This window comes from Phoxinus phoxinus, assembly GCF_949152265.1.
Source record: "Phoxinus phoxinus genome assembly, chromosome: 14".
Lineage (NCBI taxonomy): Eukaryota > Metazoa > Chordata > Actinopteri > Cypriniformes > Leuciscidae > Phoxinus > Phoxinus phoxinus.
The window spans coordinates 7,780,591-7,798,646 of NC_136889.1; the positions used below are offsets into that span (position 1 = coordinate 7,780,591).

At 38.8% G+C, this 18,056-nt stretch overlaps 2 protein-coding genes across 2 annotated transcripts; one reads left to right on the plus strand and one right to left on the minus strand.

The window, feature by feature from the left end:
• Window positions 1-902: 902 nt before the first annotated feature.
• On the plus strand, window positions 903-7,391 carry LOC307010078 (uncharacterized protein). The gene is made up of 3 exons (XM_079634463.1): window positions 903-2,005; window positions 2,641-2,765; window positions 3,789-7,391. Exons 1-3 carry the CDS (start codon window positions 1,007-1,009, stop codon window positions 7,060-7,062), a joined length of 4,398 nt encoding a protein of 1,465 aa, XP_079490589.1. The 5' UTR covers window positions 903-1,006; the 3' UTR covers window positions 7,063-7,391.
• Window positions 7,392-8,917: 1,526 nt separating this feature from the next.
• On the minus strand, window positions 8,918-17,511 carry vdac2 (voltage-dependent anion channel 2). The gene is made up of 9 exons (XM_079634146.1): window positions 17,311-17,511; window positions 15,001-15,072; window positions 14,855-14,904; window positions 14,484-14,636; window positions 14,341-14,393; window positions 11,816-12,043; window positions 11,170-11,320; window positions 10,205-10,262; window positions 8,918-9,822 (listed from the first exon to the last, which is right to left on the minus strand). The coding sequence occupies exons 2-9, from the start codon at window positions 15,065-15,067 to the stop codon at window positions 9,731-9,733; spliced, it is 852 nt and encodes a 283-aa protein (XP_079490272.1). The 5' UTR covers window positions 15,068-15,072; window positions 17,311-17,511; the 3' UTR covers window positions 8,918-9,730.
• Between the last annotated feature and the right edge of the window lie 545 nt (window positions 17,512-18,056).

An 18,056-nucleotide genomic window follows, 5' to 3' on the forward strand; every position in this document is an offset into this window, starting at 1 on the left:
CTTGTGCTAAAGGTCATGACACTTCAAAGTCTTTAATAATAAGGACAATGTAATGCTGATATTTATAGGCATGATGGTAACAGGGTTGACTTACAGATCAATCTATACTGATAATGTGATTGATTAATTAATTAATTAATTAATTAATAAATACATAAGGCAGTTACTTGCTTGAAGAGCCAAAGTCCTGAAAGGATGACTATGCCATTATGACATTGTTATGTAATTGAAGCCTACATAATTTCTAATATAAGGGAAAGTTTACTCTATGGAGCAAACATTTGCTTGTGAAAAGAGTAAATGAACAACAAATAATAGTTACATAATTTTACTCTATCATATAAAGTAATAATAATTAAACATTTCATAATTATAGGACTTTTATAGCCTACCGATTATATGCAATTCTTTATAAATTCGAGAGCATCTATTTTTTTTCTTTAGCGTAGCCTACTCTCACTAATATGTGTTTACTGGAATCTTCGAAAACGCTGTTAAAATGTGTGTTGCCTGTATCTGCATGCATCTTATCTATATTATATATAAAATATAGCCCACTTTAAGACCACCCCCATAATTCGCACGCTGCACAAAAGGTACATTTTCTTGGAATGAGCCTGTTATCCTCGTAACAGTCATGTTTCTCAGACAAAAATAATAGACTTATTTTTTCCAGAATTTCTGATTTTGAAATATGACATTGAGGCTGCAGGCTACATTTTACAACATATTGTATATCTATTCCAGCTTTGGTAACTTAAACAAAATATTGGAAATAATATGAGTTGTGAATCTGCGGACGAGTGGGGTTCGTGTGACGTCACATCAGCTCCCTGAGGATCAGTGGAGGATTGAGTGAATGCGCAGGATGCTGAACTGAACAGCTGATTCTGAGCATTTAACCTGTACTATGGACAGCTCTATTCCGCTAACCTAGCATCTATTGCAGTATAAAAGGGGAAGCATTTTCACTAAACACTGCGAAGGAAAACGCACCAGCCTCACAATGGAACGTTTTCTTCATTCACCTGGCCGGACGCGGGAAGAGTACCGGTACCAAACGCCGCGTCCTTCATCGAAACTCGTCTCAAGGTCTGCCTTTAGCCTTGGGTCCACAGCACCACTGAGAGGTAATGAAACCCTTACCGAATTCGCCGCAAAACCGGCCGATATCTTAGATTTTTCAAACAAATATGCAAGTGGAATGAATCCGAGGAAAATAAGTGAGAAAGAATTACTGCAGGGGCTCAATGATCGCTTCGCGGGATTCATCGAGAAGGTTCATCACCTGGAAAATCAAAACAAAGAGCTAGAGAAAGAGATTGAGGCTATTCGACTCAGAGCAAAATCATCTTCCTCTCTGTCCAAAGAGTATGAATCAGAACTCAACGGTCTGAGGCAGCAAGTTCATGAGATTGGCCTTCAAAAGCATCAGATTGAGATAAACCGTCAGAATCTGGAGGACGAGTTTGACACTTTGAAAGATAAGTATGAAAGAGAAACTAGTGGTCGAGTTGATGCTGAAGACAGCATTTCAGTACTGAAGAAATGCATTAATGATGCATACCTAACCAAGCAAGACATGGACAGAAAAGCCAAAGTTCTCGAAGAGGAGATCGGATTCTTGAAGAAAAACCACGAAAGCGAGGTAGCAGAAATGATGGCCCAAGTCCAAGAGGGTCATGTGACAGCAGAAATAAGTGATTTTAGTAGAAGCGATGTCACTGCAGCTCTGAGGGACATCAGGATGCAACTTGAAGGTCACACCGACTCTGACATCCGATATGCTGAGGAACGCTTTCGAGCACAGCTCGCCAAACTGACCAAAGCTGCTGAGGTCAACAGAGAAGCTCTCATGGCCACTAAAGCAGAGATTAATGAACACCGGAGACAGCTGCAGTCCAAGAACAGCGAGCTGGACTCTGTGAAAGGTGTGAGGGAAACACTGGAGAGGCAGCTGTATGACCTGGAGCAACGGCACAATGCTGAAATCCATCACTTCCAGGTATGGATATATAATGTGATGCACTGTTCAGCCTAGATTATTTTAATCATTCAGTGTGCGGAAATCTGAAATAAGAGCAATTCTGTTTAAATCAAGAAACCGTAAATTGAGCACTATCAGTGTTGGCGGAAGTTACTTTTAAAAGTAAAGCATTACAATATTGTGTTGCTCCCTAAAAAAAAGTAAGTAATGCATTACTTAGTTACTTTTTATGGAAAGAAATGTGGTATGTTACATTTTCGTTACTTTTTCTCACCTTTGCGTAATATTCTGAGCTTACATTTCACTGTTTTTATTCATTTTGAGGAATACTGAATCTGTTTTTGTGCAAGTGAAATGAGTAAATGCATACTCATATGTAGTCTAGAACTACAATAACAATCATGTTTGCACAAAGCACACAACTTGCTTTACTTATTTGATAAAGGAGCTAAATTTAAAAGTAATGTTACTTTACTAGTTACTTAAAAAAATGTATCTGATGACGTAACTCGTGCTACTTGTAATGCGTTACCCCAACACTGAGCACTATACACCAATTCTACATAATCTAAAATTCAGTACCATGTCATGTGGCTTTTTTTTCTCTCTCTAATGCACTTCCATTGTGTTTACTTCTTTTGTCCATGGTGCAGGACACAATCAGAGAGTTGGAATACGAGCTGAAAAATGCTAAATATGACATGAGCAGTCATGTGAGGGAGTACCAGGACCTTCTCAATGTCAAAGTGGCACTGGATGCTGAAATTTATTCCTACAGGTACGTCTTTGATTACAGTATTTTGATTATACAGTATAACCCGTTTTACTGTTGACCTCATAGCAAACTCTCAGGACCAACAAAGTCTTCATAACAGGTCTGAAAAAAAATGATACAAAATTCATTTATCACTATTTGCTCATGTATTTTTAGTCGCTTTCCATTCCTGATTCTGTCCGTAGCGTTACAAATGTTTATCCAATTAAAATGTATTTCTTTTCAATCCCTTTACAGTGCAAATTACTATTTTTTTTATTTGTACCTGGTAGGTTTAGTCTTGATATGTCATTGCAGAAGCCTTCTTGCAGCACAATCACTTATTATGTGACATACAGAATGAGAGAGTGAACAAAGCGAGATATGGAAATGTTTATTAAACAGGAATGCTAATTTGTATTTCAAATAATCATTACTAAGTGCTTTTTATTCATTTTATTGTTTGATTACAATAATTGTATTGTAATCATTTGATTACAATGATTACAATAAAATTATTCATTTGTTGTTTGATTACAGTGAGTTTAAGTTTCAACAGAGTTAGGTGTCATTTCATGATTTTGTTGGCGGCTTCCATGTCTTTTTATGCTTGTGAGAGTTAGCCTCTGCATTAAGAAACAATAAATAGGACACATTTTTGACAAAATTCATTACAGTGCCATCAGAAACAAATTATAGTATTACTAGAAATGTCCGATACGTACTGGCAGGGCTTCAGGGTTGACATGTCAAGCGTCTCCACATCCATGTCACTGATCCCATGACAGACGAGATACTGAGAGATGACTGATTATAAACCTAAACTTGACACAAACTCTAAACATGTCCCTCAAATCTAATTGGTTATTGGAATGTTGTTCCAGAATCAACAAAGATGTTGATCCAGGAACATTTTGTACTTGGTGAAATCAGGGTCTGCGACGGCACTGTAATGAATGCTGTCAAAAACATGTCCGGTTTATAGTTTGAGCATAATTCATCTAAATATTATTCTGAATTGTTTTGTTTCTCTCTTTTTTTTTACAGGAAACTTTTGGAGGGTGAAGAGTCAAGGTACTCTACAATCTCAGATGCACATATTTCAGTACCATACATTTACAGACAGTCACCCATCTATACTCTCCCTTGTGTCAAAAGGCAGGGGGGAGCAACTCGAAAAGCAGAGCCTCAGTACAAATTTGTTGAAGAGATTATAACAGAGACAACCAGAGAAGACGTGGAGATATCGGACTCTGGCTCTGAGAAGAGTGGGGAGGGGAGAGAGGGTGATAAACCAGATGAGGAGAGCAGTGAGAAAGATGAAACTCCTCAAGAAGCTGAAGACATTGAAGAACCAGCTGTGGAGAACAGCGGTGAACACAGTCCTGAGATAGAGACAGAAGAAAATGAAGTCAAACCAAGTGATGAAAAAGAAGATGAACCAGTTGAAATTACTCCAGTTGATTCTGAGGTACAAAAAGATGCTGACTCTGAACCAACTCAAGGCTCTATAGAAAATGCCATTGATGAACAAGATAAATGTGAGGAAACAGACACAAAAGACACAGAGCAGAAAGACCTGAAGGATGACATGAATGGAAAAGTTGATGGGCCTGAAGAAGAATGTGTGAAAAAGACAGATAAACCAGGTAAAGAGACAGAGAAAGATGTCCCCAAACCAGATATGTTAGAAAAGCAACAAATGCCAGAGAAATCAGAAACTGGACCAAAAGACAAACCATCTCAGAAGCCACAAAGTCCTGAAGCAACAACTGAAGTAAACGCTAAGCCCAGTGGACAAACTGTGGAGATAACTTCTCCAATAACTGAAGATGATAAACACAAAGATGCTAAAACCGCACCTCAAGAATCCACAACTAAAAAATCAGCAGAGAAGGAGAAAGAAACAACTCCAGTTCAACCTGTAGAGGAACATTCTCCCAAACCAGATAAACCAGCAGCTGCTGAACATGCTGAGAGTGGAAAACAGACTCCTGGAGAGGACACAGAGGAGGAGACCTCTGTCAAAAAAGACTATTCTGATACTGTAAAAGAAGAAACAAAAAAATCAGAGCCTTTGGAAAAAGACCAAGAGGATAGCAACAAACTAACAGAGAAACCTGTGGAGAAGAAGCAAGAGGCTCAATCAAAGAAAGATGAAAAGGAACAAAAACCTGAGGAGTCTGTTAAAGATAGCAAAGTTGCTGAACTGGTAGACAATGTGAAAACTGAAAAAGGTGAAAGTATCAAGCCTAAAGAAACAGAAAAGACACAAAAAGAGCTTTCAGAGGTTGTAGAAAAACAATCACATCCTGAAAAGTCAAAGGAACAGGAGGACAGCAAAAGCGATAGCAGTCTAGAGAGTGTGATGATGGAAGAGGGTAAAAATGGCAAGCAAAAAGAAACAGAAAAGACACAAGAAAAACTTTCCAAAGCTGCAGAAGAAAAACCACAACCTGAAAAGTCAAAGGAACAGGACAGCAAAAGTGACAGTGTAGACATCGTCAAAACAGAAAAGGTTGAACTTGCTAAGCCTAAAGAAACAGAAGAGACACAAGAGGACCTTTCAAAAGTTACGGAAGAAAAATCACAACCTGAACAGTCACAGATACAGGAAGACAGAAAAAGCAACAGTGTAGACACCGTCAAACCAGAAAAGGTTGACCTGGCTAAGCCTAAAGAAACAGAAGAGACGGACATTTCGAAAAAAGTTACGGAAGAAAAATCACCTGAAAAGTCACAGATACAGGAGGACCGCAAAAGCGACAGTGTAGACGGTGTCATAACAAAAGAGGTTGAACTTGTTAAGCCTAAAGAAACAGAAAAGGTTGACCTCGTTAAGCCTAAAGAAACAGAAGAGACACAAGAGGACGCTTCGAAAAAAGAAAAATCACAACCTGAACAGTCACAGATAAAGGAGGACAGAAAAAGCGACAGTGTAGACACCGTCAAACCAGAAGAGGTTGAACTTGCTAAGCCTAAAGAAACAAATGAGACACCAGAGGACATTTCTAAAAATGTTACGGAAGACAAATCACAACCTGAACAGTCACAGATACAGGAGGACCGCAAAAGCGACAGTGTAGACACCGTCAAACCAGAAAAGGTTGAACTTGCTAAGCCTAAAGAAACAGAAAAGACACAAGAGGACCTTTCAAAAAAAGTTGTGGAAGAAAAATCACAACCTGAAAAGTCACAGATACAGGAGGACCGCAAAAGCGACACTGTAGACAGCGTCAAAACAGAAAAGGTTGAACTTGCTAAGCCTAAAGAAACAGAAAAGACACAAGAGGACGCTTCGAAAAAAGAAAAATCACAACCTGAAAAGTCACAGATACAGGAGGACAGCAAAAGCGACAGTGTAGACGGTGTCAAACCAGAAAAGGTTGAACTTGCTAAGCCTAAAGAAACAGAAAAGACACAAGAGGACCTTTCGAAAAAAGTTGTGGAAGAAAAATCACAACCTGAAAAGTCACATATACAGGAGGACCGCAAAAGCGACACTGTAGACAGCGTCAAAACAGAAAAGGTTGAAATTGCTAAGCCTAAAGAAACAGAAAAGACACAAGAGGACGCTTCGAAACAAGAAAAATCACAACCTGAAAAGTCACAGATACAGGAGGACAGCAAAAGCGACAGTGTAGACGGTGTCAAACCAGAAAAGGTTGAACTTGCTAAGCCTAAAGAAACAGAAAAGACACAAGAGGACCTTTCGAAAAAAGTTGTGGAAGAAAAATCACAACCTGAAAAGTCACAGATACAGGAGGACCGCAAAAGCGACAGTGTAGACAGCGTCAAAACAGAAAAGGTTGAAGTTGCTAAACCTAAAGAAACAGAAGAGACACAAGAGGACCTTTCAAAAGTTACAGAAGAAAAATCACAACCTGAAAAGTCAAAGAAACAGGAGGACAGCATAAGCGACAGCAGTGTGGAAAGTGTGACAAGCGGAGGAGAAGTTAAAGTCACAGAGAAACAGGTTGATGACACACTGAGTAATCAATCCCCCAAAGCCAAGGAAACTAAATCTGATGCAAAGCCTGAGCAAAAGGATACTAAAGAAAACAAAGTGAAGACATCTGAGAAAGCTGAAGAAGAGAATAGTGTGATGACCAACGGCAGTGGAACCAGCAAAGATGTTAAAAGTGAAGAAACTGTCCCAAAAGACAAAGAATCAGACAATGGTGAACATGAAGTGAAGGCATCGACCAAAACAGAAGCTAAAGCTCTGGAGAAGACAGAGCAGGTCAAAGAGAGCAGCAAGAAGGACAGCATGGACACCAAAGGTCCAGAAGAAACAACTAAACCCACTAATGTAGTGTAGAATAACAGCAGAAAACAGTGGTCAAAAAAATCAAACCCCTAAGAAAAAATGCCTTGAGAAAAGAGAATGAGAAAACTGTTTAAATAAGCTTCCTTGATGAATGCAATATAAATTACTCACAGCCGCGTGACAGATGATCTCAGTTGAGCATGAAATGTAGAAATTGCTTTCTGGAAGTCTGATGTTTGCGATGCAGATGCATGCGTACACTGTGATCTACGTGTACATGATGAATGTGTGAATCTTGAGGAATGTATAAGATTTTATTTTGCTACATCTGATCAGCCATATGTATGTATTAAAATAGTGCTATATATTAACTTAATAAATATTCCAGCATATCAGTGTTTCCTAGTGTATTAATTCAAGCGATTTTCCAACAGAGGAACTGTAGGCCTTCTGAGTTTTGTAAACTGTCTGATGCTCCACTTCTTATCCTTGGTTCCAACACTTGCCAACCAGCACTTACATATTCTCTAAAACATATAGCAGCTATTGATCTATAAAGGATCATAAGGCATTTAATTATTGTATGTTTACCTAAGAACTCACTTACCCAGACTTACACAGACAAACCCTATAAGACTGCTTAATATTTTAAGATGTCTCTACTTTGTTGAGGCTTAAATATATCATCTTAATCTAAAGGGCTACAAAATGACATCCAGATCACCAAAGCCTGTCTCAGTGCTGGAAACTAGGAGTTTGACATTAGGTTTATGGAGCAGTGGCTCTCAAATGGTTTTGCTTCAGGTTCCAAAGTCCCATATAAACACTGTTCAAACGTTTGGGGTCAGTAAGGATGTATTAAATTGATCAAAAGTGACAGTCAAGACAGTAATATTTGTAATGTTACAAAATATTTCCATTTCAAACAATGTTCTTTCAAACTTTCTATTCATAAAATAATTCTGATAAAAAAATGTATGATTCCACAAAAATTAAGCCGCACAGCTGTTTTCAATATCGGTAAGAAATGCTCCAATCTTAGGCAGCAAATCAGAATATGAGAATGATTTCTGAAGGATCGTGTGACACTGAAGGCTGAAGTAATGATGCCAAAATTTAGCTTTACCATCACAGGAACAAATGTCACTTTAAAAAATATCAAAAGAGAAAACAGCAATTTTAAACTAATACAATTTCATACATTTTGTTTTTAAGCAAATAAATGCAGCCTTGGTGAGCATAACAGACAAAACATTAAATAAAATCGTTATGACCCCAAAAATTTGAACAGTGTAAGATGGTGAGCAAAGACCGTATAACTTTCAAAAACCTCCTACAAAATAATAAAATTACTATTATCATGAATTGTATAGACTCAAGACAGACACTTATGTAGATTACATAAAATGAGAAGGAAAACTGAAAATGTTTCAAATGCACAATAGCATCGTATGCCCCAGTAATCATAAACTCACATTAAGTTTAGTGTGGGATGTTTTTTTAACTACTAAACCTGTCCTTATTCGCCTAATTACACAGGAATATAAAACATCCATTTTATTCAAGTTATGTTCAATAGAAATAGGTGAAGAATATCAGATGTGAAAACAAGCAGTGTACAATGTTTTTACCAAGTGACAATATCTGCCCAAATACTGAATATTTTGGACTGAACTTCAAAAGATACAAGAAGCTTTTATTCTACCTTTCAAAAGTGAATAAGCCTGTTAAAATTGCTTCCAAACCGGTTGTGAACATTTAGCATTTTTTTCCTCTGCTGCAGGTCCACAATCCTGTTAGAACACACACTTGCAGGCCCATTTTTGGGCGGCTAACACATTCCTGAGCTAGAGTTTATATTAGGAAAACACATTTGCTTTGTAATCATGAAGAACTGTGTCAAACATGTGTTTAAATAGTTTATTGAAAAGTTTGAACATACATATAAGGACCTCTGAGGTATTGTGAAAGCTTGGCCTCAGGGAACCAGGGTCAATGCAACACCGGGAGCAAAAGGTACTGAACTCAAACCACCCGTTCCACCTTCACGGTGAGCTGCGGAGAGTCGTCTGTGCTGCAAATGAAAACAGAAGACCAGCCATGCCAGACCAGGAGCACCAGCGTTCATCTCCCCATTAGCCTACCCAAAAACTGCTCAGTTCAAGGGCAGACTTCATGTACAACCGTTACTCTGGATGGCTGCCGAAGGAAAAGTAAACTGCTTAAGCTCGCCCTTGCGTGCATGGAAAGAAGAAAACGGTATAACAGTATTTAAATAATAGCAGGTAACCTTTAATATAGAGTTAAGTAGTTGCATAAATCGCATTCAGACGACTAAGGAATATCAGATACAATACAAATGATGAAATCAGGGACAGTTTTGTCACAAACCCACCACCGTCTAACTGAGAAAAGAACAACAGGAAGCCACAGATGCCCCCAGTCCCAGAGAGTATTGAATTACTGCGGCAGTGCTGGAGACGGATGAAGAACTTGATTTGTAGCTGAATGTCTATAAGAGAACAACTACAAACAGATACAAACAAGGGCATTTGGACCAGAAGGGGACAAAAAGAAACACCATGACATGATCGCTTTTGATGAGCCTTTGCACACATCCCATCCCATCCTGAACCCCCCTGCTGGTTGCTGTTGGAGTTAGATTTAAGGCCAGATTTCTCTGATATTCCCTTGTCCCTGATGTTAAGCAGGAGCAGGTTTAGGCCTCCAGCTCCAGGCCCAAGCCCAGCTTGTGGCCACCGGAATTGATGCTCTTTCCATCAACCAGGGCCGACAGGGTCAACTTGATGCCTGAAAAACCACCACAGATTTAATCACTGGACCTTTAAAGCAGGGTTCCTGATCTGCAGAGTTTAGTTCCAGCCCTAATCGAACACACCTGGACAAGCCAATCGGTTTTCAGTTACTGAGATCACAGGCAAGTGAGTTTGATCAGGGTTAGAGCTAAACTCTGTAGGATTTGAGGAACCCTGTTTTACAGCATCCCAACTACATAAATGCAGAAGTCCACATAAACACTAAATTATTCAAATGTTTCATGTCTCCAAAGCTGAATCAAGCATATTTTGTAGTGAACAGATACCAACTATAAACTATTGTGAGGAATAAAAAAAAACAATGCCTTTAACAGAAATTCTCATGTGTGAATAAAAGAGGAAATGCAAGACTGTACCTGGTCTCAGAGTCTGAGTATAACCAACCCCGACGAGGCTGGTGTTATTCACTTTAGCCTGTTGAAATGAGAGAAAACTTTGACTCATTTCTGAAGACATAGTATGAACATGCAAAGCCAAATGTAACATTCAAATCACAAACACATTCATGAGGAGCCTGAGTTCCAGTCTCTCACACAAAAGCGGTACTTTTAGTAGCGCCTCATGAATTGTACTTCGGTTCACAGAGTTGCCCATCTGGTCATCAACAGCACACAGGCACAGATCTTTGGCAATGGGTCGATGCCAAATTCTGTGTAAAGAATCGATATAAAAGTTGTACTAAAATATGTCTGCTCTGATGGCCAATGGAAATCAGAGGCGGCTCTGAGGCTTTCTTTTTGCATCACAGCGGCATTAAACTTTGTCATGGTCAATCAGCACACATCTTTGGCTGTGAATTGGAACTATTGATCAACAATTGAAAGTGGGATACATTATGTCCTCTTACTGTAATTCCAGTTTAAACACACCTATTTCCTCTAAATATAGAGGTCATGATGAAAAACACTTCGATGCTCCCTACACCCTTTTCTATTTATGGAGAAATTACATTTAGGGTACATTTACACAACAACGATGTAATAAAAACAGAATTTTTTCTTTGCACTTTTCTCATACAGACGATAGCGCGGTCAAAACGATCCCCGCACACGGATCCGCGAAAACGACTTAAAATGTTGTATTCTGCTGCCAGGCCAGTAGTTGGCGATGTCACTTTGTAAAGAAACAAGGTGCCTATAGACTGAACACATTTGCGTTTCCAGGCCCCCAAAACGTTGTTGCCGTGTAAATGAATGGCAAAAATGCATAAAAAGTTTTGCATTTTAAGTTGAAATTGGTGTAGTGTAAACGGCCCCTTAGAAATGTTGTTTTATGGGTTCAAATGCTTGTGATTTCTGTAAAAGCAATAAGATTTACTCACACAGATGGAGGCGTCTTTGTCCAGCTGATACTTGGCAGCAATGCCGAAGCGAGTGCTGTTGTTTCCTGCTGTCCAGGCCAGATTCACCGCTGTCTCCAGTTTATCACTCACTTTCTGGTAGATGGAGCCACCAAACTCTGCGCCATCGTTACTGGAGGAAGACAAAATTAATGCATTTTAGTTTAACCAAGTGCCAAGTTACACATTGCACCTTTAAATTGCAATAAATGAATAATTTATAAATGCACATTAACTCAGGATAATTCTACAAAGAGCTTTTTTTGCCATTCAGATTTTACAGCGAGTGCACTCACAAAGAATAATTACTAGACAAAATATTTTAGAGACGAGAACAATGAAAAAAAATTTGTATCCTAACTGTAGAGGTTCCCATGACTTCAATGTTAATTCTTAATATTTCATAATTTTACATTTTAAAATAAAATCCTTTCATATGTCCAGGTTGTCAATAGCCTGGCATATTTAAAGAAACTCTAAATATGCATTATTCCAGCGAAAACATAGTAAAATTCCATGTCAGCTCTGTGAACATAATTTCTCATTAGATCAACACTTCCCTCCACTAAAATAAACCAGGCCCAAGTCACATGCACTTAGAATGATGTAGTGACGCTTCAGGACTTACACATTGGTGTGCAGCTGGAAGTCTCCCGTTTTGTAGCCAACAGCAAAGTTGTTCTGGGTCATCTTGGACTTAGCAGTGTCGAAGGACATCTGGTAACCAGCGAGCCATCCCTCATAGCCCACCACTGCAGCGCCGTGAATGGTCGGGCCGGCAAAGTCGAAGTCAACATCACAGCCCAGGTTGACGTACTCGCGCTTGTATGCAGTCTTGACTTTTCCACTCTTTTTTCTGTTCATGAAGGAAAATAAACAAATTAGCATCCTCTTTAGTGGAATTACATTTGTTTACAAGATGTTTTTTTAAACATGGATTATTTGCCTTTTGACTAGACAAACCAAAATTCTGATCTGCAGAAATATAAACTGTTTAGATTGTTAATGTTCCCTCCCTTCAAACAAGTGATACATTTGTGTAACAAATAATTTTGAAATAACCATGCAGTTCTCTTGGAAAGCATTTGGATAATAAAACCACACTAAAAATATAAATATCAATTTCACTGCTTTAGACAACATACCAAATCAAGCTGCAAATAACTAAATTCTAGACCACCTCTTAGTAATATTGATATACTATTACAGTATTTATATTTGCTTTTATGTTTACATCTGTCATTTACATTTATTTTTCATTTTTTAACTTTAGGTTTATGCTTTTATCTTTTTTGTTGTTTTTCTATTTAGCTTTTTATTTCAGTTCAACTTTTAGTAATTTTAGTACTTAAACTTATTTTATATACTACTACTTTCTAAGCTATTTTTTAGAGATGCACCGATTTCAATTTTCTAGGCCGATTCCGATTTCCGATTTTTCATCAAGTTTGACCTGCCGATACCGATTTTAGCCGATTCCGATTTTATTTTTTCAAACCACTTTACAACACACACAAATGTTTTTTGTCTAAGTTTTCTTTAATAGAACATTTTGCATAGAATATAGAACATTCAAACAAATAATTACTCCCGGTGTGGGAAATTCACACACATTAAAGTGAAGTGTGTTATGAAAAAAAAAAAAAAACATTTCCTTCTTTTCACATCCAATTTTATACACAATTTTATATACATTTATTTGTCTCGTGACTTCACACTGTGCTGCAATATAGGCCTACATGTTTTACATTAATTTACAGAAATCAGCTGGTTGAATGAAAATTGCTGATGTTATCGGATTCTCAGGATACATTCAGTTAACGGACGCTCTCTGAGATAAAGTGCTTCAGACTGCAGACTAAGCAACGTATTTAATTGTAGAGTAGCCTCATAATATAGACATGATCTTAATTCCATAATGTCCTTAAACATAATATTGCAGGTCATAAACTGAGAAAGTGCACGCATCCGGTGTGCGATACCTCGAGTTGTCATAGACGCGACGCGGCGCTTCTCGTCCGGTGTGTGCGATGCCTCGAGTTGTTATAGACGCGGCGCTTCTCGTCGGGTGTGCGATACCTCGAGTTGTCATAGACGCGACGCGGCGCTTCTCGTCCGGTGTGTGCGATGCCTCGAGTTGTCATAGACGCGGTGCTTCTCGTCGGGTGTGCGGCCCCCAGAGGAGGTTGACTCGCAGCATTTCAACACGCGTGTTTTTTTCCGCTTGACAAGCCGACCGAACGTGACATGGGGGCGTGGCAGCTGGCAGCATCGTCGATTCCATTTTTTAATTCGATGATCGAGATTGACACCCTTATTGGGACTGCACCATAAATCATCTATTTAGGCCAACAATGTTAAATAATAATTTGCTTCCATCATGATCCAAAAAAAAGCATCTGATTTCAAGACAATCCAAATCCAGATTCCATAGTGAAGGACATAAAGTCATGCCTTGGTCATACCATTTCATTCACTGCACCATTTATAAACAACTTAAAGCTCAAGTCACAGCTTATACTGAGGCTAGCAAAAACCAGCCCATTTTGCATTGTCTGCACAATAAAACAGAGCAAACAGCAGTGCTGGTGAAATACACTACCATTCAAAATGTGGTGTTCTTAATTATTATTTACACTTATTCAGCAAGGATGCATTAAATTGATAACAAATGACAGTAAAGACATTTATACGTCTATTATTTATAACCCCAAACTTTTGAACAATGTATAACGGTGAATAAATCAACAACTTGCTCAGGCGCACTGCTCTTCACTCCTCTGCTACACGATACAAAGCCCATGAGCCTATACATCAGCGAAGGCCATGTCAGCGCGACTGTCATCTGAGAGCACAGACCCTAATGACAGCAGACAGGTGCCACTCTCCTGACCGATTTACAGTTCTCAGAACATGAGGGCTGCGAGGTCCAGCTTGTGTGAAAGTAACCTTGAGATATGCATCAATGCACAACAAAACAGCTACCTTTGTCACATGGCGGCACTTGAATTGCTCAATACAGTATTGATTTACAGTCCACCGTGAGAGACAATATAGCATCTCCCATGACTCAACTACACAAGTGCACAGATAAATCAGTGTTTCAATCCAAATCTGAAGCTTTGGAGCCAGTGGAGAAAAGGAATTATTTACCCTGTGTTTGGTGAGAAGGTTGTGTCAAAGGTCAGCTTCAGTCCCTTTGCAATCTGGAAAAAGTGACAAACCAAATTACCATCCACACTAAAAGAAATACACAGTGATTGGGGACCATTCAATGAATGAAACTGCATTCAGACCTGGTCTTCAATGGTGATCTCTGTGCCCAGGGTGTTGTCAGTATTCCACTTCTCTGTGAAGGTCAGACCATACTCAGACCTCTTGTATTTGGTTTCCAGGCTGCCCACCACTTTGCTGGTGTCAGTGTTGGAGGAACCAGAGGTCTTAAATTCCTATAGAGACAGGAAAGAGAAATATTTCAGATCATATTCAGGGAGCAGGCGTTTTGTTTGATCCAATAACTCATAGTGGTTTTGTGTTAAATGCGTTAAGTGCCAACATAAGGAATAGGCTACATGATATACATGGAATTAACTAATGTGTTTTGAATTAAACAATTAGGAAGTGATACAAGTAATGGTTAGATATTTAATGAAAATAAAAGTCTTACCACTCCACTGCTTGATTTTGTCTTGACATCGAGCTTCACCATACCGAAACCTTTCAGAAAATAAACCAAAGGAAACGATTACAGAGAAAAAGAGAAAACTAATGGTCATTTGGTCACATGAAGCAGTGGAGTTTTAAAAACGTTACCATATCCTTTGTTGAAGATGTCTTTGGCAGACTTGCCAAGATCAGCATATGTTGGGGGAACAGCCATTTTAACTATTTAAAAAAAAACACATGGGAATAATTAGAGGGTCAGGAGAACATCATAACATTAATACACCTGTTCAGAATACAGCAGACCAACACATTTAAATGGTAACAATTGATCTGAGCCATTCAATAGTTTTAGGACGTTTTGGGTGGTCTACGGTATCTCTAGCTTTCCATGGTTAATCGTAGTGTCATATCAGTTTGATAAACGCCCCAGCCTGAATGCAGCTGCTCTGCTCAAGCTAATCTGAACTGACAGCAGGCCACACCTAACTGAGTCACTGCATCGGGAAGTGACGCACTGCACGCTGACCTACAAGTGTGGAACGTGTGCGAGTCAGCATGAGAAGCAATTATGTGAATGAGGTGAGGGGTGGAAACATCTTAGAAAAACTGCAGGCTTTAGTCTTTGGTATAAGGACTGCATAAAACAAATGTTCAAATGCCTGTTTTCTATTGGCTGTGTATGAGGAACAACACAGAAACTGTGCAGTATAAAAGCTGTCTAAATCAGGGGTGTCCAATTTTGCTCCTGGAAGGGCACTGTCCGGCACAGTTTAGCCCCAAACCCAATTAAACACACCTGAACCAGATAATCAAGGAGGTTTGAGGCAAATTGGAGCTAAATTCAGGACAGTGGCCCCTCAGGAGCAGGTTTGGACACCACTGGTCGAAATGGTTGAATAAATGCAAAGAGATCAATTCATTTCATCATGGAATTCCAATTAAGAGACCACCTACAATGCAGTATGCAAATAGATGTCAAATAAATAAATAAAAAGATCACACAACTCAGCGTGCAAAAGGATGTAGACATTGATTACATGATTTTTTTTTTCTACCCCTGTTAAAGCTGTGCTCACATTAGAAATATGTAGGGATGCACCGAAATGAGAACTCTGGGTCGAAACCGAAACTTCTGGAGGATGCACTTGGCTGAAAACCGAAACCGAAAATACTTTAAAACTTTTTAAAAATAATAAGTAAATGAATGTATTAATTTATGCAACAGAATCAGATTTAACAGATTTATTTTTTGACCAATTATCCATAATGTAGCCTATGTTCCTATAAAGCCATATTTGACATACAAAAAAGGAATAAAAAAACTAGGGGTTTGCTATTGCTGTGATGTCATGCGAGTGACAGGTTGTCCGGCCCTCACGCCAGTAAACGCATCATCAGAGAAGTCGCTGCAAGAGGGAGAAGTTATTTTAAAGATCACAAGGTCACATGAATTTAAAAATAATAATAAATCATTTATAATAAATAAACAATATTACATTTAAAAATATATATTTCATGGTGTCCATTTCCCCTGACTGGCCAATCTGGTCTAATCCAGTCTCCCAGGCTTTATCAGCATGGGGTGGTGGGGGGGGAGAATCCAACCAGAATGGTGGAGAATAGCAGTACAATTATGGCTGGCAAGCACTGTAAATAATGCTGAGACAACCAGATTAGAAAATGGACTAAAATTATATTTCCAAAAAGAGCTCAATATTTCTCATGTCATAATAGAATCCATTACTGTGACCTTTATCATACAGGTAATGTAGTAGGAATGTCTGGTCCTGTAGACATGACCGGCGTTTCTATGCAGGAAGTAAATTACAGCTGCAGATGAAATATTCTTCCAGCATAGAAACAATTCCATACTAGTCCTAACGTAAAAAACGGAAAGCCTAGGGGGGAAATGTGCGTGCAGGAATCTTATCGATTAATCATAAATTCAGCAGGGTTTTGAGAAAGGGCAAAGTAAGGGCAAGGCTATTTGCGGATCTCCTTCCCCATTTCAACTAGCCGCAGGAAACCCGCATGGTGTTCAAACGTAACACTTAGAACAAAACCAGACAAAAGTAACTTACAGCACGAACTAGAGTTAAACATAGACAAAATATCACCAAAAAGGATCTGTTTGAGACAGGTCAAGCGGCTCTAGTGCTGTGACTGAGGCTGCACTCATGGCAGTCTGCGGAAGCTCACACTGATCAATTAAAGCTACACTGTAGCCGAGGCAGTAAAGCTGCTGACTCGAGCTCATGTCACGCTATGGCAGATCTCAGGCTGAGTGCTGCTGCGTGTCTCTGCCTGTGGGACATTAGAACAGGCCGATAGTCCGAGCTCTGAGTGATTCGGCTAACCCGAGCTAATGCGCTAGCACTAAGTAAAAAGCAAGCAAATTAACAACTCCGAAGCTGACATGTCCGTAATATATGATTCATGCTTCTCACACTGACTTACCTGTCAAAATGAGTGGAGTGGAGTTATTCAAGTACGCCTGCTGAAGTTATTCCCAGCGCTGAGCCAATGTGGAGGGTCTGGCCAGTTGGAGGGCGAAATGAAGGAGACTGTAATGTAACACAGCCGTGCCGATAGCCTCCTGCTCAAAGGACCCCAGGCTGTCCCATCGGTGCCTGACGGTAAATATCAACAGCCAAGAACAGATGTGCCTTGCACGGTATATATATTTTTTATTGCGCATTGCTCGTTTGACATAAAAAATAAATAAAAAAGACCCTTAAACATTTGTTGTTGTTGTTATTTATTATTCAGTAGAATAAAATACATTAGAATATGTACTGAACATCACATAAGGGAAACAATATCATTTATTTTTTTAATAGGATTTTTTTTAATAGTAATTCTAGTTCTTTTACTTAAACTTATTTCAGTTAGGGTGGATGGGGTAAAACCTCAGTAGTGGTAAGATGGCCTCTTTGAATTGTTTTACATTTTGTTCTCTTTACAGCTAAAATAGCAAATGTTTCATCATCATACGGCATATGCTAAACCTACCTAAATAGTATATCTAATACTAAATGGTATATCTAAATAGAGTACACATTTTAAAAGTAAATGCACACTTATCTTAAGGGGGCATCTCACCCAATGTTACCCTAATTGTTAAGACATTTTGTTTGAGTTTAAATAAATATAATATTTTTTTTATAAAATCTAACCTTTATAATTTTGTTTGGCTTTATTTT

Bases quoted from the DNA above. Each gene is read 5' to 3' on its own strand.
- LOC307010078 (XM_079634463.1), top strand. From the start codon at position 1,007: ATGGAACGTTTTCTTCATTCACCTGGCCGGACGCGGGAAGAGTACCGG. The intron at 2,006-2,640 runs GTATGGATATAT...TCCATGGTGCAG, and splicing joins CTGAAATCCATCACTTCCAG to GACACAATCAGAGAGTTGGA. The intron at 2,766-3,788 runs GTACGTCTTTGA...TTTTTTTTACAG, and splicing joins GCTGAAATTTATTCCTACAG to GAAACTTTTGGAGGGTGAAG.
- vdac2 (XM_079634146.1), bottom strand. From the start codon at position 15,067: ATGGCTGTTCCCCCAACATATGCTGATCTTGGCAAGTCTGCCAAAGAC. The intron at 14,905-15,000 runs GTAACGTTTTTA...ATTTTCTGAAAG, and splicing joins CATCTTCAACAAAGGATATG to GTTTCGGTATGGTGAAGCTC. The intron at 10,263-11,169 runs GTGAGTAAATCT...TCATTTCAACAG, and splicing joins ACAAAGACGCCTCCATCTGT to GCTAAAGTGAATAACACCAG.